The sequence below is a fragment of the Zootoca vivipara genome, chromosome 14, assembly GCF_965207765.1.
Source record: "Zootoca vivipara chromosome 14, rZooViv2.hap1.1, whole genome shotgun sequence".
In the NCBI taxonomy this organism is placed as follows: Eukaryota; Metazoa; Chordata; class Lepidosauria; order Squamata; family Lacertidae; genus Zootoca; species Zootoca vivipara.
In genome coordinates, this window is record NC_142597.1 from 14,004,190 (window position 1) to 14,022,588 (window position 18,399).

General features: G+C 43.5%; 1 protein-coding gene across 1 annotated transcript; it reads right to left on the reverse strand.

The window, feature by feature from the left end:
• Positions 1-551: 551 nt before the first annotated feature.
• Positions 552-5,327, reverse strand: LOC118097302 (nucleoplasmin-like). The gene is made up of 6 exons (XM_088657903.1): positions 5,244-5,327; positions 5,070-5,155; positions 3,609-3,728; positions 3,248-3,341; positions 1,311-1,513; positions 552-622 (listed from the first exon to the last, which is right to left on the reverse strand). Exons 1-6 carry the CDS (start codon positions 5,311-5,313, stop codon positions 566-568), a joined length of 630 nt encoding a protein of 209 aa, XP_088514029.1. The 5' UTR covers positions 5,314-5,327; the 3' UTR covers positions 552-565.
• Positions 5,328-18,399: the final 13,072 nt, after the last annotated feature.

The window sequence follows — 18,399 nt, forward strand, 5'->3', positions numbered from 1 at the left end:
CAATTGCTGGAAATCCACAAGGCTGGAGAGTGCTCTTCTGCTAAGGTCCTGCTTGCAGGTTGGTCACAAATGGTTGCTGGACTCTAGATCAGGTCGCTGGACTAGATGGGCAACTGGCCTGTTCCAAAAGGATCTTCGTGTGTATACAGCCATCAAAGACCAGATAGGGACAGGAATATATTCCCACAAGGCCAGGAGAAAATGGGACACTTGTGTATTAACAAGTGTTGCTATCCACCTTAGGGAAGTCCTGTAGCCACATTCTAGCTTGCCTTGTGTAGGAAAGCAAGCCCTGGGTTTGTGCATTTTATCTTGAATTTATTTCTTCTCTCAACCATCATCAAGGGTGTCAACATTGGGGGAGGGCTGTAGCTCACTGGTGGAGCTTCTGCATTACCATGCATAAAGTCTCAACTTCAATCTCCAGAATTTCCACGTCAGGCTAAGAAAGATTCCTGTCCAGCACCATGGAGAGTTCCTGCCAGTCAGTGTTGGCAATGCTAGACTAGATAGCCCAATGCTCTGACCTTCTACCTGTCACTTCTACCTTACCTTCCATCAGTACTTATAATCGCAGTTGTCCCTTGTTTGCAGCCTTCCCTGCTCTGCTTCCTCTTCTCCCCTGTAGAAGAAAGTTTAAACGGCACTTTCATGAAGATGCAAAGAAGGAGGGCAATATTTTTAGGAGCACCAAACCCACCCAAAACATTTTATAGGTTTTCTGTTCATCTAAGCTGGCTGTTTAGACCAAGGGTGTTGAAGTCTGAAATGCAACAAGGGAGCATCATTACTCTGTATGAAAAAAATAAATTCTAAAATACTTCAGTATAGTCATAGAGGCCAGCTTTCTATGACCAATTTTTAGGAAGGGGGAGATCTCTAAACCTAAGTGGGGAAATAACTTCTCTATACCAGTCGTGTTTTATTTTCATCGTGCCTACTGAAGGAATATTAAAAACAAATTCAGCAGACATTTTAACTGAAGTACAGATCTTTTGCCTTTAGATTTCTTGTACACTGCTTAGAGATGACTGGAGTTAAGGGGTAAACAAATTATTTACCTGAATGGGTAAAAAGGTAATAGATAAAGGACCACAAGGTGGTTAAGTCTAGTCAAAGGCAACTATGGGGTGTGGCGCTCATCTTGTTTCAGGCCAAGGGAGCCAGCATTTGTCCACAAACAGCTTTCTGGGTCATGTGGCCAGCAAGACTAAACTGCTTCTGGCGCAATGGAACACCGTGACGGAAGCCAGAGCACACGGATTATAGCAGCAGGTGAAGATTCTCTGAATACATGAGTGTAGGCTTACCAGAGATTCCTCCTGAACAGGTTGTGGTGGCTCTTCCTTGGATGTGCCTGCCTGCTTGCTAGATTGGGCTTTGATGGGTTTTACAGGAGAAGCCTCCATTTCATCTGTCTTCGTTGACAGGTTTTCCTTGGAAGAAGCCTCCATCTCCTCTTCTTCATTAGAGGACTCTTCCTGATCTTCATCCTCGTCCAAAGGGGGACCAACTGCAAGAGGAGAGTTGGCTCATGATCATGTAGGAGGTGGTGTGTGAAAACTTACCATGATTAATCAAGCCGCAGGTAAACGGCCACGTATTTAGAAGACAGCTGGACTCTTTGGGCAAAACTAGATGCTGCATTAAATTGTGTAATTTATGTCTGTTTTCCTTTTCTAAAATGACGGCCACAGGAAATCCTTGGCGATGACTGGCGCAAATAGAACACTTGATACCCTGAAGCTACAATCCCAGGATTATTTGGGAGAAAGGGTTACTCGTGATGATTATTCTTCCTCCTTGCCATAGAATCATAGAGTTAGAAGAGACCACAAGGGCCATCCAGTCCAACCCCCTGCCAAGCAGGAAACACCATCAAAGCATTCTTGACATATTCCTGTCAAGCCTCTGCTTAAAGACCTCCAAAGAAGGAGACTCCACCACGCTCCTTGGTTGCAAATTCCACTGCCGAACAGCTCTTATTGTCAGGAAGTTCTTCCTAATGTTTAGGTGGAATCTTCTTTCTTGTAGTTTGAATCCATTGCTCCGTGTCCGCTTCTCTGGAGCAGCAGAAAACAACCTTTCTCCCTCCTCTATATGACATCCTTTTATACATTTGAACATGGCTATCATATCACCCCTTAACCTTCTCTTCTCCAGGCTAAACATACCCAGCTCCCTGAGCTGATCCTCATATGGCATCGTTTCCAGGCCTTTGACCATTTTGGTTGCCCTCTTCTGGACACGTTCCAGCTTGTCAGTATCCTTCTTGAACTGTGGTGCCCAGAACTGGACACAGTACTTCAGGTGAGGTCTGATCAGAGCAGAATACAGTGGTACTATTACTTCCCTTGATCTAGATGCTATACTCCTATTGATGCAGCCCAGAATTGCATTGGCTTTTTTAGCTGCTGCATTACACTGTTGACTCATGTCAAGTCTGTGGTCTACCAAGACTCCTAGATCCTTTTCACATGTACTGCTCTCAAGCCAGGTGTCTCCCATCCTGTATTTGTGCCTTTCATTTTTTTTGCCCAAGTGTAGTACTTTACATTTCTCCTTGTTAAAATTCATCTTGTTTGCTTTGGCCCAGTTGTCTACTCTGTTAAGGTAATTTTGAAGTGTGATCCTGTCCTCTGGGGTATTAGCCACCCCTCCCAATTCGGTGTCGTCTGCAAACTTGCTCAGGATGCCCTCAAGCCCATCATCCAAGTCATTGATAAAGATGTTGAATAAGACTGGGCCCAAGACAGAACCCTGTGGCACCCCACTAGTCACTACTCTCCAGGATGAGGAGGAGCCATTGATGAGCACCCTTTGGGTTCGGTCAGTCAGCCAGTTACAAATCCACTGAATCCAGTTTCTTCTCTCTTAGTAAATACTTGTTGGTAAGCTAGTTCACTTCCTTTCTGGCTTTATTCCCTTCCAGATTCTTCTCCTGTTTAGTCAGTATGAGTTAGCATGGGCTACCATTAGTTTTTTGGCTCTATCTTGGCCACATGTAAAACCTATACTCAGAATGGCTTTCTATGCCATGACTAATAAACTTAAGTTTACTTATTCTTTCAACCAACTGTCTTACCAGACTACATATTTCTGCACTCCCCTGAGATACATTTACCAAACTCCAGCCCATGAGTCACATTTATTTTTCTCTCTGGCCTCGCCCACCCTTGACATGGGGGGCCTGGAAAGGAATTCAGTCCTTGAGCTGAGAAGGATTCCTCGCCCCAGCAGACATTACCTGATAAATATTGTCCGGCAAGGTAGACTGGCCCAGAGCCTGATTTTAGTCTGAATGTGACAGGAGGAGTCAGGTCAAGTCCCACCAAGGTAGCCTGGAGGGTACACAAGTTCATATTCTGAGACACTCACCACTACACATATCATAACAATGACATCAACAGCTATTCCATTTTGATAGATGGGCAACACAAAACCTATTGTGATCTATGCTAGATCAGCTCTCCTCTAGTTGATGGGCTCCCCAGTCAGATCTTTTGGGAGGTTCAGGCAATACATTTGGGTTGGCTGGGAATTATTTTGGCAGAGGTAATCAACACTTCAAAAAAAATGCATAAATAAATGGCATAGGAAGTACTCACCATTGGAAGCACAGAAAGTTTCAAGGTTGCTATATGCACTGCAGTAGATGGCTTGCTATCTTTGGGGGGCATGATCTCCACCATATTGACTTCATCCTTTGCATTTTCCCCTAGGCAGACCTTTTGGCAGAAATCAAAGCCATCAAGACCTCAAAGAAATTGTAGTAAGACCACCATTTCTGAAAGTAGTCTTGTATCTTTGGCACAACGCCATGACGTGTTTCCCCCATGAGCCAACCCCAAGTACAGTGTTTTTGTCTTAGCTATAATGTAGACTGCAATCAGATTCTTCCCATCAAATGGACTGCAAGTAAGAAACAAGCAAAGTGAGATACTGAACAGGATTATCTCTTTCCCACTGCAATGTGAAGTTCCTCACCACGTCAAGGCCTAGGCCAAATATAGGGAACCTGCGGCGCTCCAGACACTGAACTCAACCATGCCCTAGCACATGAGATAAGAGGTACATGTGAAAAGAGGTCATGTAACATTACAGTTCATTTTTGTTTGACTTGGCAGCAGAAACTGTATTTTGCTGAATAAACTGGGTGGAGGGACTAGGGGCTATTGGCTTGGTCATGGGTGAGGAACCCGTGGTCCTCTAGTTATGAGCCACAAGTGGTCAGGGATGATAGGGGTTGTGGTCCAACAAGACCTGGAGGAAACCAAATTGGGATAGGTACTCTGTACCAAAAACAGGCAACCTCAGGGGCCAAATGTGTCTTTGGCCCTCAAGGCTCTCTGCAGGCCACACATTTACTAGCCCTGCTCTGTGCCTTCCTCATGTAGAATGTATCCTTGAACAATGATAATGCCTCTTGCTTGCTTAGATGGAGACATGGGTGTGGGTAGACACTTCTGACTTTTCTGGAACGCAGCACCCCATTAAAAGGATCCAGGGGAGATGCTTCTGTCCAGATACTCAGGTGGGGACGAGGGGCCACAGCACTCCCCAGGTGCAATCCTTTGAGGGAGTTACCCCTTGATGTAAGTCAGGGACTCCTTCATTCCAGTGAGCCGGAAGGCATGGGGGGTCTACCCAATGCCTATGCCAAACCTCTTACATCCGTTGTCAATGAAGCTGTGGCCTGATTTCACCCAAATATTGGTTGTCATGTCTCTTATTCTTGATATTGGGGAGGACCGAAGAGTAGGGGGAATGCAATGCCTCTTGCTAGATGAAGACAGGTGTGTGGGTAGAAACCCCTGACTTTTCTGGAATGCAGCGTGTTGAACAAATTATGGACGAGTCGTGTCCATAGCTCCACCCACTTTTGCCTCTAGCCTGTGACCCATGGAAGGCTGCGCACGAGGGGATGTGACCTTCAGGCTGAAGAGGCTCCCCCCCTTACCTGCTCTATATAACACCCAAAGTCAAACCTTCTCACACACCAGGTGCTACATATCATGGCCAGCCAATGGTCAAATATCCTTCACCGACAAGGCTAGCAAGTTACTTACTGTCCTCAGGGACAGCTGCTGGTCATATGCCTCCTCCTCTGGGATATCAAATGTGTAGCTTGGGTTCTTACCATCTAGCCGACATCCTGTGTGAAATAAAGGAGATGTCAGGAAGCCCTCGCCAGCTGTTGAGCAAAGGCTTCTTTATGCGCGCGGAGAAGCAAAACTTCTTACCCCAGATGACACATGTAGGCTGCTCTGACCTAGAGCTTTGAGTGGTAGCAGTGCTGTCTTCCAAGACCATTATATACAGGGGGATTAGTCTGAGGGGGGAAAAAAGGAATGTGGTGAAACCTGTACTTTTCTAACAAGGAGAAGAACCTGCGACATATAGAAAAGGCACCGTGCTTCTTTGGCATTTCAGCTCTGCAAGGGCTCTATTGCTTTGAGAGGTAAATTGGAGGAAAGGTTAAAAAATGAACACTTTTGTTTTCATTTTCAAAAAAAGGAAATTGCATCAGCTGCAAGCGACTATTAAGAGCACTGCATCAGGTATGGTAGCGGAGTTTCCTCTGAACCACAGGGATAGAGGAAAATCTAGCTTCTGAAACTTGTATTGCCAGCCAATAGCTGTTTATATAGCAGTGAGGAAGGGCTACATTTAATAGCTGAATATGCACTCACCACCTTCCGAAGCGCTGAGTGTGGTTTACAGGTAGGGAGGGGGTAGAAATCTGACTTAATTCACATTTAAAGGCAAATCTGCTTTACGTTTCCCATGCATAGTATAGGATGAGAGTCAACACAGCCTTTGAAACTTGCATGTCTCTGAATTTTGCAATGAAGTTCTCCAGCCAAGCACATAGCCGCCAAGTCTCCCGTTTTTTGCGGGAAACCCCCGTATTTTGTTATCGTTTCCCACTGTCATCCCGAATTGATTAATATCCTGTAAATCCCCCAGATTTAGCTCCTGTCGGCTGCCATGTCCCGGCTCCCGGCTGTCTGCACATGTCTGGACATGCACAGAAGCGATTTCTGGTGCCGCTCTGCCCATGTCTGGGCACCGGAAATCAGGCAGCGCCGGCACCGGAAGTCGCTTCTACACATGTCTGGACATGCGTAGAAGCAACTTCTGGTGCCGTGCCGCTGCTGATCCCAGATTTTTCAGTCCGGGAGTTGGAGGGGATGGCCAAGCAACGTGCACAAAAATGCATATATTAGAAAACAGTTTTACACACCAAGTTAATCCTCAAGTTTAGAATTAGGCTGACATTCCAGCCTAGAGCCAAGATAGAAATGTTCTTCATGGATAAATATTTTGGCCTTTGTCATTCACAGGTGCATGTATGTGTAAGCACATACGTGAGAAAGAGACAGCAGGCACACTGACTTAGAGACATGTTAATGATGGTATGCTCTAAACTAGAATCTGTGAGGGTGGAAAACAAGTAGAGTCAAATAATACTACCAAATTTTTTAAAAAGGAATATCAAGAATGTATAGGCTTCTTCTAGAATGGGGGATGAAAGATGAAGAGGTGAAAGAAGTAATGATTAAGTGGGTGAAAGATTTTGGTAAAAATATCCAACTATCAGCATGGGAAAGATTACAGAATAAAGAATGGAAATTTATGGCCTGCTATACACTAAAGGATAATCCTTTGAAGATGTTTCACAGGTGGTATATAACTCCCAGCAAACTATCCAAAATTTATAAAACAAGATCTAATATGTGCTGGAGGTGTAAATAAGCAAAAGGGACACTGTTTCATATGTGGTGGGGTTGCAAAAAAATTAAGATTTTTTGGGATATTATATTTGAGGAACTGGAAAAAAAATGTTTAAGCAAACTTTCATAAAGAAACCAGAAGCCTTCCTCTTAGGGATTCAGAGATTCCAAATGAAAAAAAGAGAATATTTTTATATGCTATACTACAACGGCACCAAGAATATTAATTGCCAATAATTAGAAAGGAGAATTAGTACCAACAAAAGAGGAATGGCAGGATAAGTTTGAATATCTCAAACTGGCAAAAATGACAGAGACAATTAGGAGACAGCCAAACCAAAAGTCAAAAAAGGAATGGGAAATTTATAAAGAATATTTAAAAAAACAGTGCCCTTAAAACCTGGGCATGCTTTGATTACCGGTAATTTTCGCAGACTACAATATGGATTATTAGTATTCAGATAACAGAAGAAATGGTGAAATGATTGAAGCAGTAGTTAATTAAACAGGTAAGACAGACTCACTTTGAGGAAGACGGAAGTCTATTGGGGAAGATAAGGAATTGAGAATTAAGAACATGGTGGCATAAGTTCTTTTGTAAGAACGTATGGATACGTTCTTACAAAAGAACTTATGGATGTTTTCTGTTTTTTGTTATTTTATCATTTTTGTTAATTTGTGTGTGTGTGTGTGTTAAGTAAGAAAACTAATAAAAAGCATATTAAAAAAACAAGTAGAGTCAAAGCAAGGTAAAACACAAGGAGCAATTCTTTGAGAAGGAGAGTAGCCAGAGAATCTTACACAAGAGGAGGAGAGTAAGCAAGCAGACGTATTTTTACTGGAATTTCTTCCTTACTTTAAGCCAGGGGTAGGCAACCTAAGGCCCGTGGGCCAGATGCGGCCCAATTGCCTTCTCAATCTGGCCCACGGATGGTCCAGGAATCAGCGTGTTTTTACGTGAGTAGATTGTGTGCTTTTATTTAAAATGCATCTCTTGGTTATTTGTGGGGCATAGGAATTTGTTCTCCCCCCCAGAAAAAAAATAGTCCGGCCCACCATGAGGGCCGGTGGACCAACCCATGGCCGAAAAAGGTTGCTGACCCCTGCTTTAAGCTTTGGTTGGTAGCAGTAAGAGCAGCATTTCTTTAATTTTGCCAATAGCGAGGAAATAGGGGGAAAGGAACTCATTGCAATCGAGTAATATGGAGTTTTGCATCCATAGATAGAGAATTGCAAACTGACATTTGCCTTCCATGGTGGAGTTAGGACATACAACCTGCTGTATTACAATGAGAAGGCTAAAGAGTTTAGCTTTGTTTGTGTCTACATGTACCGGCGATTAAGTGGTGCCAATGTTGGTTTAGAAGTCACCTACCAGAAACAAAGAAGCCTATGTAACAGCAAAATGGCTGATCTCAGAGCATAGACAACAAATCTATTACCCTCTGCTCCAAGTCAGCTACTTCTAGCCAACTTCTGTTATGTTAGTCTCCAAGTTACTTCTTAAAAGCTGGTTCTAAGCTGTTCTCCCTATCTGTTTCAATGTTAAATTCCAAAGGTTTCAGAAAGTTCACAGTTTTCAAATCACTTTACCATACTTTAGTTTGAGCATCTTAGTTACAGTGAATGGGCACCCAACAATGTTTTCTCAAGTAGAACACAGTTCAACAAATCTTCAAATTTATGGCTAGCTTTACAGATTCAAGGTTTTATAGACAAAGGATTCCACATTCAGTTACGACTTGTTTCTTTTACTAAGCTTTCCAACTGTGACTAAGTTCTAGATATCGCCAAAGCTTGTCAATTGGAGGAATGTTAAGCAGAACTCCAATTCTCCAATTACAGACCCAACTCCTCACTAACTGTACTTTTTCTTGGCAAGCTGTGATTGAGTACAATCCTGCAACTCACTCCTGCATACTACAACACCATAATTGCAAGAGTGCCCTGTTTAAAAACTATTAAGCGCACCAGAAGACTTTGAAACAAGCCTTTTTCATCTTCACTACTGCTATTCAGATGAAGCAACAGGGTTTTTTTATCCTTCTTACAGCCCTGTGAAATAAAGACTAAAGAGCACCTTTCCAAGGCACAGTCAACGCCCCAAAGACTTTAAAAAGAAATACTACAAAAATGAAGTTTCCAAAGTAAATAATAATATAGCTGAAATGCCCTCTAAGTTACCAGAGAATAAGCATACTATCCCAACATATAAAATAACCATTCATGTTACAGCTTTTTCCTACCACTTTTAGATCCTTGAAGGAGTCAATACCAATTACTAAAGCTGTAACTCAGCAGCCTCCCAAACAAAAGAAACAGTACAAATCCTATCTAACCAGAGACCGTTTATATAGTGAGATAAGGTGCTTAGCTTTAGCTTGGGCCAATGAACTTAGCCCTGAAACAAGATGCAAACATTTTATCTTAAAGAGACCCAACCCTTGGATGCCCCAGTGTGTGAGACTGCATCTACCTCCAAAACTGAGCAGGGCACAAAAGGAGCAGGGCACAACACGCATGATCACCTTCAGTTATTGAATTAAGGAGCAAGCCTTTAAAATCTGAGATTGCAGGCCATGTAATGCAACCATCTGGTTAGTACAGGGGTCAGCAACCGTTTTCAGTCACCGTCCCTCAGACCATGTGGTGGGCTGGACTATATTGGGGGGGGGAGTGAATGAATTCCTATGCCCCACAAATAACCCAGAGATGCATTTGAAATAAATGCACATATTCTATTCATGTAAAAACACCAGGCAGACCCCACAAATAACCCAGAGATGCATTTGAAATAAAAGCACACATTCTATTCATGTAAAAACACCAGGCAGACCCCACAAATAACCCAGAGATGCATTTGAAATAAAAGCACACATTCTATTCATGTAAAAACACCAGACAGGCCCCACAAATAACCCAGAGTTGCATTTTAAATAAAAGGACACGTTCTACCCATGTAAAAACACGCTGATTCCCAGACCATCCGTGGGCCAGATTTAGAAGGCGATTGGGCCGCATTCGGCTCACGGGCCTGAGGTTGCCTACCCCTGGGTTAGTAAGTACATTACAGTACAGGTACTAGCATGGTCTTGGTGAAACCGAAGGCAGGGTTTCTGCCCCTGTAATAGTTGTGATGGTGTAACTTGCATCCGACTACCCTATATGCGATTGAAGGCTAATGCTCTTTTCTCATTCACTCTGCATTAGATCACAGTAACTGCCCTGTCATTTAAGCCTGTGGCTGTTTATTAAAATGTCACATTGCTTCCAGGTAGCCTGTTTATTGAGCGCTCGTCCTTAATCATTTGCATAAATATCTTGGGGAGGTTAGAGAACACCAACCTGTTGAAGTCAGCTGTTTCAGAATTGTTTGCCATGAGGTTTTTATGCAGCTGTAGCAAGCACTTTTTATCCTGTACTTTTGAGTGCATTTTCCAATAACTTTTCTTATTGTAAAAAGTTCGGGTTTCTCTAGCTCTCTTTTTGAAGGGGGGGGGAATGGGTTTGCTGTGCAATGTGAATTCACCAGTATGTGATTGAATCCGACCCCCAAATAGTGACAGTTTGTGTACCTTTAAGAGGGGATTTCAGCAAGGAATAGCTTGTCCTAGCCAAGGGCTGTAGGGGAAGAGAGGCAAAGGGCTTCTGATTTTTTAAAATAATTATATAGGAGAGGTCCTAAAGAGAGCCCTGTTGGATCAGGCCAATGGCCCATCTAGTCCAATATCCTATTTTCACAATGGGCAAATGGGTGCCTATAAGAAACCTGCAAGAAAGACCCAAACACAACAGCACTCTCCCTACCTCTGATTCTCAGTGACTCACAGTCAGAGGCATATTCTATCCAACAACAGAGACAGAAAATAGCCAAGGTTATTTATGTATGCTACTACTGTGGTCTGTGTTTTGTTAGCCCAAAAATGGAAAATGAGCACGGTCCCAACCAAAGAAGATTGGCAACTTAAATTGACAGAATATGCACAACTTGCAGATTTAACATATACAACAAGAAGAAAAATGTTTAAAGAAGACTGGAAAACGTTTATTGAATACAGTGATGCCTTGCAAGACAAAATTAATTCATTCCATGAGTCGTTTTGTATTGCGAAAATTTCGTCTTGCGGTTTTCCAATTTAAAGAAAGCAAAGCAAAAAAAAATGCAAAAAAAATTGTCTTACGAAGCACGGCCATAGAAAAATTCGCCTTGCGAGTCAACAAAAAGATTGCAAAACGCTTTCGTCTCACGAGTTCTTCGTTGCGCGAGGCATTCGTCTTGCAAGGTGCCACAGTATAAGGGAAATAATTGTGTACAGCTGAAAACGCTGGCAGCATAAAGATACATTCAACAGTGTAAACAAGTTTTGATGGATGCAATAATGAAATACTGATTGGTATTGTTTTTGTAAAATCTGCAGGGATTTATGATCTGTAAAATGAAGCATGGAAAGAGAAGAAAGGAAGTCATTGATATCTTATGGATGTAAAATGAGTATTTTAAATTGTAAAACAGAATGACTTGTTTCTTTTACAAAGCTTTCCAACTGTGACTAAGTTCTAGATATTGCCAGAGCTTGTCAATTGGAGGAATGTGAAGCAGAACTCCAATTCTCCACATTCCCCAATTACAGGCCCAACTCCTCACTTACTGTACTTTTTCTTGGCAAGCTGTGATTGAGTACAATCCTGCAACTCACTCCTGCTTACTACAGCATCATAATTGCTAGAGTGCCCTGTTTAAAAAATAGTAAGCGCATCAGAAGACTTGTTAAAGAGCCCTACAAAGGGGGAGGGATAAAAGGCAGCCACCCTACAACTAGGATAGCAAGATATAAGAAAGGGATCAGGTTCCTCTACCTTTAATTGTTGTGCAGAAAATGGGATTTCAGCAGGTGTAGCATGTCATGCAAGCTACACCTGCTGAAATTTTCTCTTAAAGGTGCAGGAGCCCTCTCCTGTGTTTGGTTTTGCAGCCAACCCTTGCCTGTGGGCTTCCCATAAGTATCTGGTTGACCATTGTAAGAGCAGAACTCTATATGAGCCTTGTGGCCTGATCCAGCAGCACTTTTCTTATGTTTGAAGGGAAAACAGTCAACACAAGCCTATCTCTCCACCTAGTCTTATTCACTGGTTTGTTGTAAGGATAAAGTAACAGGACAGGCACCATGTAAACTCTCTTCAGTTCTTTGGTGGGGAAATGCATGTGCTCAGAACTGCAGTCTTAGTCTCAGTTAAGTGTGTGAAAGGACTCCAGACAGATTTCTGAAAGTTTATTCATAAGAGGAACTATATTGGGAAACTATTCATGATGGAGTGCCGATGGGATATGTATCTGTTCGGACACTTTGTCAGTTTGCATTTTTGGTGCAGAAAGTATTGATCTGCTGTGCAGAGATCTTTTCTATTCTAATTGATTCAAGAGGGTTCTTTAAGCTTCTCTGTGTATTACAAGCTGGTAGTTTCTCTTTAACAAGCAAGCTTCTATTCTGCCTGGAAACAACCAAAAGGTTCCTGATGTTCTGACTATTCCTTCAGAGAAGCTGAGTTCAGCTGGTTTAAACTGGTTCTGTTATCTCTTTCACACAAGGTCATGCTAACTATAATTATAGGCCAGAAGGAGCCTAGGTTTCACTTTCTGTCTCTTTTTCTTTCTGGTGTGGTGTTCTGTACATACAGTTAAACCTCGGTTTACGCCTACCTCGGCGAGCGACCACTTCGGCGAGCAACCGCCACAGACCCGGAAGTGTTTGCATCCGGGTTCCGTGGTGTCAGATGCGCAGACGCAATCTGCACAGCACGTGCGTGCACAGAAGTGATTTATCGGTGCTTCGCGCACACACAAAAGCGTGCCTTCGGTGAGCAACCACCTCCATGGAATGGATTGCGGTCGTAAACCGAGATACCACTGTAGTACGTTTAAGTTTTAGTCTTATGGTATATTTAAGATAAGTCTGCTGCAACTGGATTTCTTATGGACTGTGCCAGTCCTGAAGATTTGTGGATTTGTGGCCATTAAGCACACTTGCCTACGGTAGTAAAAAGCCCTGCTGGATGAAGCTAATTGCCTCTGGTCCATTTTTGGGGAATCCTGCAATGTGTTTACGTTTTTACTCTGCTAAATATACGTCTGAGTTTGCTCTGGATCAATATGAGAAGAAATCATGACACATCTTCTCTATCATCTCTCACAAGCACACCTGGCCTCCAATATCCTGCTGCTTCTGATAGGTTGGGTCCTCCCTGCAAGAGAGGCCACGCGTTGCGGTGGGTCCCAGCAATCAGGCCTAGGTGTTGGGGCGGGGACTATTGGAGCAGCCACACCACCCTATTGGCGGTCTCTCTGACGGGGTGCAATTGGGCTGAGGGCATGCCAGTCTTAAGAGTCAGCGAGACCACTATTTAACCCAAACTAAGGCCCGCGGACAGTCATGTTTTTACATGAGTAGAATGTGTCCTTTTATTTAAAATGCATCTCTGGGTTATTTGTGGGGCATAGGAATTTGTTCTTTTTTTCAAAATATAGTCCGCCCCCCCCACAAGGTTTGAGGGACAGTGGACTGGCCCCCTGCTGAAAAAGTTTGCTGACCCCTGATTTAAGCGCTGCACGTGACCTTAGAGATCCTCTTCTCGGGTCATCGTGCACCGAATCACCCGCCCACCTCTCCCTAACTTTAGGGCTTGAGCTTGACCTTGCTATGCAGTCGTGTGTCGCCAGCTGTTGGGGCTGGGGCACGGCAGGAATTTTCCCGCTTGGCTGATTGGCTGTTGCCACTTGGGTTTTGCCTGCCACGTAGCAAATCGTCACAACTTGTAAGGTTGGCGGATAGGGTCTGGTTCATGCTGATAGGGGTGGTAGGATGCCTAGCCAACCCTACCCATGGGTATTGCTTTAAGTGGAATCCTGGGACTTCTGGTTCGTCTTCCCCAAGTGGGGTTGTGCCCCCTACAGAGCTCGGGGCACATCTGGGGGAATCATGGGCCAGTCTGCACTAGGACCCCTGTCCCAGATGTTCCCCTCTTCTATGCTGATTCATAGTGCGCCCAGAGTCAGCGCTACCTTAGGTAGCTTTGGAACCAGAGCCTATGCAACTACTCACTTGATTTGTAATCAATAAAGTTGTGGCCAAAAACCAAACCAAAAATCTGAGTCCAGTCTGAATTTATTTCTTGGCCGGGTTAAAGGGTCTCCACATGTAACAAAGAACACGGGAGAAGGGAGAAAGGCATGCATTATGATGGATGATGGCAGCTGCAGATTGTGCATGCAAAGTGACAAAATAAGAAGGAAAAGGATGGTGGTGTGCCAGAATCTTTATTCCAATTTCTCAAAAAGGTTCTCTTGACCTCCAAGGAGTGAGGTGGGAAGGCTCCAATTTTTCTCCTTCATTTTTGCTGCACTTCAGAATCTCTTTAGAATTTTGGTGAAAGCAGGGCTTGTTGTGGGATGGCCAAAGGAGTGGTCCATGTTTCTTATGTTTCTTCTTTACAGTACAGTGTGTGCATTTCTCTGCAGACTCCCTGGCTGCCTGTGATTCCTGGAAGGGCTTTGATTGAAGCAACCCAGGAAAGCTGCAGAGTGCAGGCCACGAGTGAGATGATCTGCACCAATGAAGGGAAGGACACCCACAAACCACCCCTTGGCCACCTCAAATCTAAAGCAAGTGCTGTTAATTTGGCAATCCAGCCAAGGCCAGTGCACACCATGCCAAATCCTAACACTCAGTGGATCCCTCAATAAAGGCTTCGGTTTTGTGGATCGCAAATTCATTAAGTTCATTAAATTGCCAGGGGTCATAAAAACAAAAAGAGCTCCAAAAGAACCTCTTCAAACTGAGCATTTATATGTGGCTGCTTTGCTGTCTGCATTAAATGTTCCATAACTGATGAGTAGAAATAATAATAATAATAATAATAATAATAATAATAATAATAATAATAACCTGCACCCCACTCATGGGAATATTCCTGGGATTTTCTCTCTCCTTGCTCATTTTCAAGGTGTTTTCTTTTCTTGTTAAGAGTGGTGGTGGAGAACGCAGGAGACATTTGTTGGCACATCATTTGCAAGAGCACGCTGCTCCTGACCTCTTGATGCTGAAGGTTTTTGTTCTCCTAAAATCACCTCCACTCCCCATCCAAAACTACATGTTGCAATAATCTGTGGAACAGCAAACGATGTTGTGCCATAGGTGGGAACCATATACTCTGTAACTTTCACATTGCTGGAGGCAACCAACCACAGTAACGATCAAGATTTTTGCTGAAAAGGGGAAAAGAAACTGATCATTGCATTGTCTGGAAAGAGAGTTGCAAATACAGTACAGTAGTAATTTCTCTCTGTTCTCTGTTCCCTCTTATCTTTCTGAATAATATGAGGTCTCACTGAAAAGGGCTGTGCCTTTCACTCTTGAGTCCTCTCTCCCTCCCTCTCTCCCTCCCTCTCTCTCTCTCTCTCTCTCTCTCTCTCTCTCTCTCTCTCTCTCTCTCTCTCTCCGATTTAAATCAGGTATGGGGAACCTTTGGGCCTCCAGATGTTGCTGAACTATTCTGTACCGGTAGTTCCCATCAGCCCTAACAGCTCTCTTCCTCTTCCCAATTCTGCCAAGACTCACAAGCTTGGAGGTCAGCAGGTCTGATAGGAAGGGATGTGACAGTAAATTTTCTGGCCTCTCTCATCTCTATGCTCCTTAGCAGCTGATATCAAGAGCCTCAGCCACCGGTGATTAATAAAGGTCCACTCTACCTCTTGAACTGTTTTTCTAGTGCCATGGTGCTATTGAAACTTCCCACAATCTCCCAATGTAGCCATTCTAGGCGTTTTATGTAAAATGAAAATGGCAGCCACCAAACTTCCTCTAAGCAGCTTCGGTCTTATAGGGTTGCTGCTGCCTGTACCCAGTAAGCCTGCTATGGGGCCCTACTGATGCAAGAGAGAACATAATGGTAGGGCTGCTTATGAGTATATAAGACAGCCTGCTTAATGAGAATTCATCCTTATTGATTTGCACCAAGTTTGTGGGGGGGGGGATCCTATTTATTTATTTATTTTTATTATTTGAATTTCTACACCGCCCTATACTCGGAGGTCTCAGGGCGGTTCACATAAAAAGATCACAGTATATAAATTAAAAATAAAAGCAACAAGCCAATAAACCCCCCTCCCAAATAAAGAGCCACATTTTAAAAGGGTATGGGATGTTGTTCAGGTCAGCCATAGGCCTGGTTAAAAAGGAACATTTTTGCCTGTCACCTAAAGGTGTATAATGAAGGTGCCAGGCGACCTTCCCTGGGGAGAGCATTCCATAGATAGGGAGCCAATGCAGAAAAGGCTCCGTTCTCATGTTGCCACCCTCCGGACCTCTCGAGGAGGCGGCACACGAAGGAGGGCCTCAGAAGATGATCTCAGGGTCTGGGTAGGTTCATATAGAAAGAGGCGGCCCTTGAGGTATTGCAGTCCTGAGCCATTTAAGGCTTTATAGGTGAAAACCAGCACTTTGAATTGGGCCTAGAATACTTAATCAGTAGCTAGTGCCGTCGGACCAGGATCAGTATAATATGCTCAAACCGTCTTGCTCCGGTGAGCAACCTGGCTGCTGAATTCTGCACCACCTGAAGTTTCTGAACCGCCTTCAGAGGCAGCCCTATGTATAACACATTGCAGTAATCTAACCTTGGGGTTACCAGAGCATAGATAACAGTAGTTGTCATTCTGATTTGTTTGTGGGGAGGTTATTTGACATCAAGCAGTTGTTCTCCCACACCTTCCAGTGCATTTTCTTGCTGCTTTCCTTACTGCAAAAGAAAATCTGTTTTACTGTATTTTTTATTTTTTATTTGAATTGAGTTTATTGCACAAGACCAGCAGCAGGGAATCTCTGGCCTTCTCCCCAGGGCACACACCCTTCTGAGCCACATTGCCTCACCAACATAGCTGCCAAGTCTCCCGTTTTCCCCGGGAAATCCCCGTTTTTCCAGCTGTCCCTAGCTGAAAAAACGGATTTTTTTGTTTTTTCCCAGTTTATTCTGGCGCGGCGGCCATTTTGGAACTGGGCGGAGCATGCTCAGAAGCGACTTTTGATGCTGCTTTGCCCAGTTCCAAAATGGCTGCAGTGCGACTTCTGGTGCGGTGGCCATTTTGGAACTGGGCAAAGCAGCATCAAAAGTCACTTCTGAGCATGCTCCGCCCAGTTCCAAAATGGCGGCAGCGCTACTTCCAGTCTGCTATTTCCGCCCGGTCCCTTATTTCTCTGACAACAACTTGGCAGGTATGCTCACCAACCCTGCTTTGAACCTTCTTTGAGGGTTTTTTTATGGCTGGAATATATCCTTGGACTCTGAGAATGCCTGTTGCTTAGCTAGATGGAGGCTAGAGAGGGATGTCTACTGGACTAAGGTCAAATTTGCATTTGTTGCTCTGCCTACTTTTGCCACTGGGCGTGGCCCAGATGGGAACATGGCCTTCCAGTTGAAAAACATTCCCCATCTCTACACAAGAGTATCAAATCCACTTCAACTGTGTTACCTGAATTCACTGGTAGGCAGTTGCATCCGACCTGCAAAATATTTGCAGCCTGGAAGCAACCACAATGTTTTTAGAACTGTGAGGTCAATCTGGAAGAACCTCAACTGCATTGAACCCAAATATATGATTCTTCGTCCACTTACAAATATATAGGTTTAATTTATAGCAGGCTGCTTCACCACCAGCCCAGCACAATTCCTTTTCTGCTGGACATTTCCCAGTTTTTGGTGGATGTCTACATTGGAAACACCAGGTGCCATTTGCTGTAAATGAGAAAAAAGGGGGGGGGACCTGAGAGTTTGTAATACGAATTTACATTGGCCTAAATGCTAATTTGCTTTGCAAATGCTTCTACTCCTAATTTAAAAAAGAAAAAAGAATAATCCCTATTAAAAAGTAGGTACATAGGAGTAATTTAGGTCTCATGTAGAAGAATATTTTAAACTGGCAGACTCATTCAGGATCAAATTATATTTTACTTTTAACACAAATACTCCTGGGGAGCAAGAAATGTTAATTCAGTATATGAGGCATGTAGGATTTTTTTAGCAAGTCTGTTGTCCATGAGGAGGGGAAGTTTAGTTGGCCAAAATCTCCCCACAATACAATTCCCACCTGCCCACCAAGGCATGTGTTGTGCCATTATTGTATATTTTTGACAATTCACCAAGAGTCAAAACTAGGAATATGTGGACCTGTCCAGTCCACCCCAATTTTGCCTGGAGAAAGGACTAAAACTATCCTGTCCCAGTTTCTGTATGGGTTTTAAAGAGGAAATCCTTAAAAGTGCATGCAGAAATATACCGGTAAATTTAAAAAAATAAAAGTGAGCATGACTTGGTTTGAGGGCTACACTGCTACCTCTGCTGGCAATATTTTCCAATTTCCTTTTTAAATTCCCATAGCAGCCATCCCCAGGCTGGTGTGGTTTGTGTGTGGGACTGCTTGCTACTTCATTCTTTGATTACAGTAGAGCAAGTCCCACTAGGAGAAACAGACATTCCATCATGCTCAGAAAGAATTATATGGAAAAATAGTCTGGCAGGTCCTAGTTTTTACATCACCTAGCCATATCTTTCCCATACAATTACCTCTGAGAGTAACAGAATAAATAAGCCCATAAAATCCTAGAATCTTAGA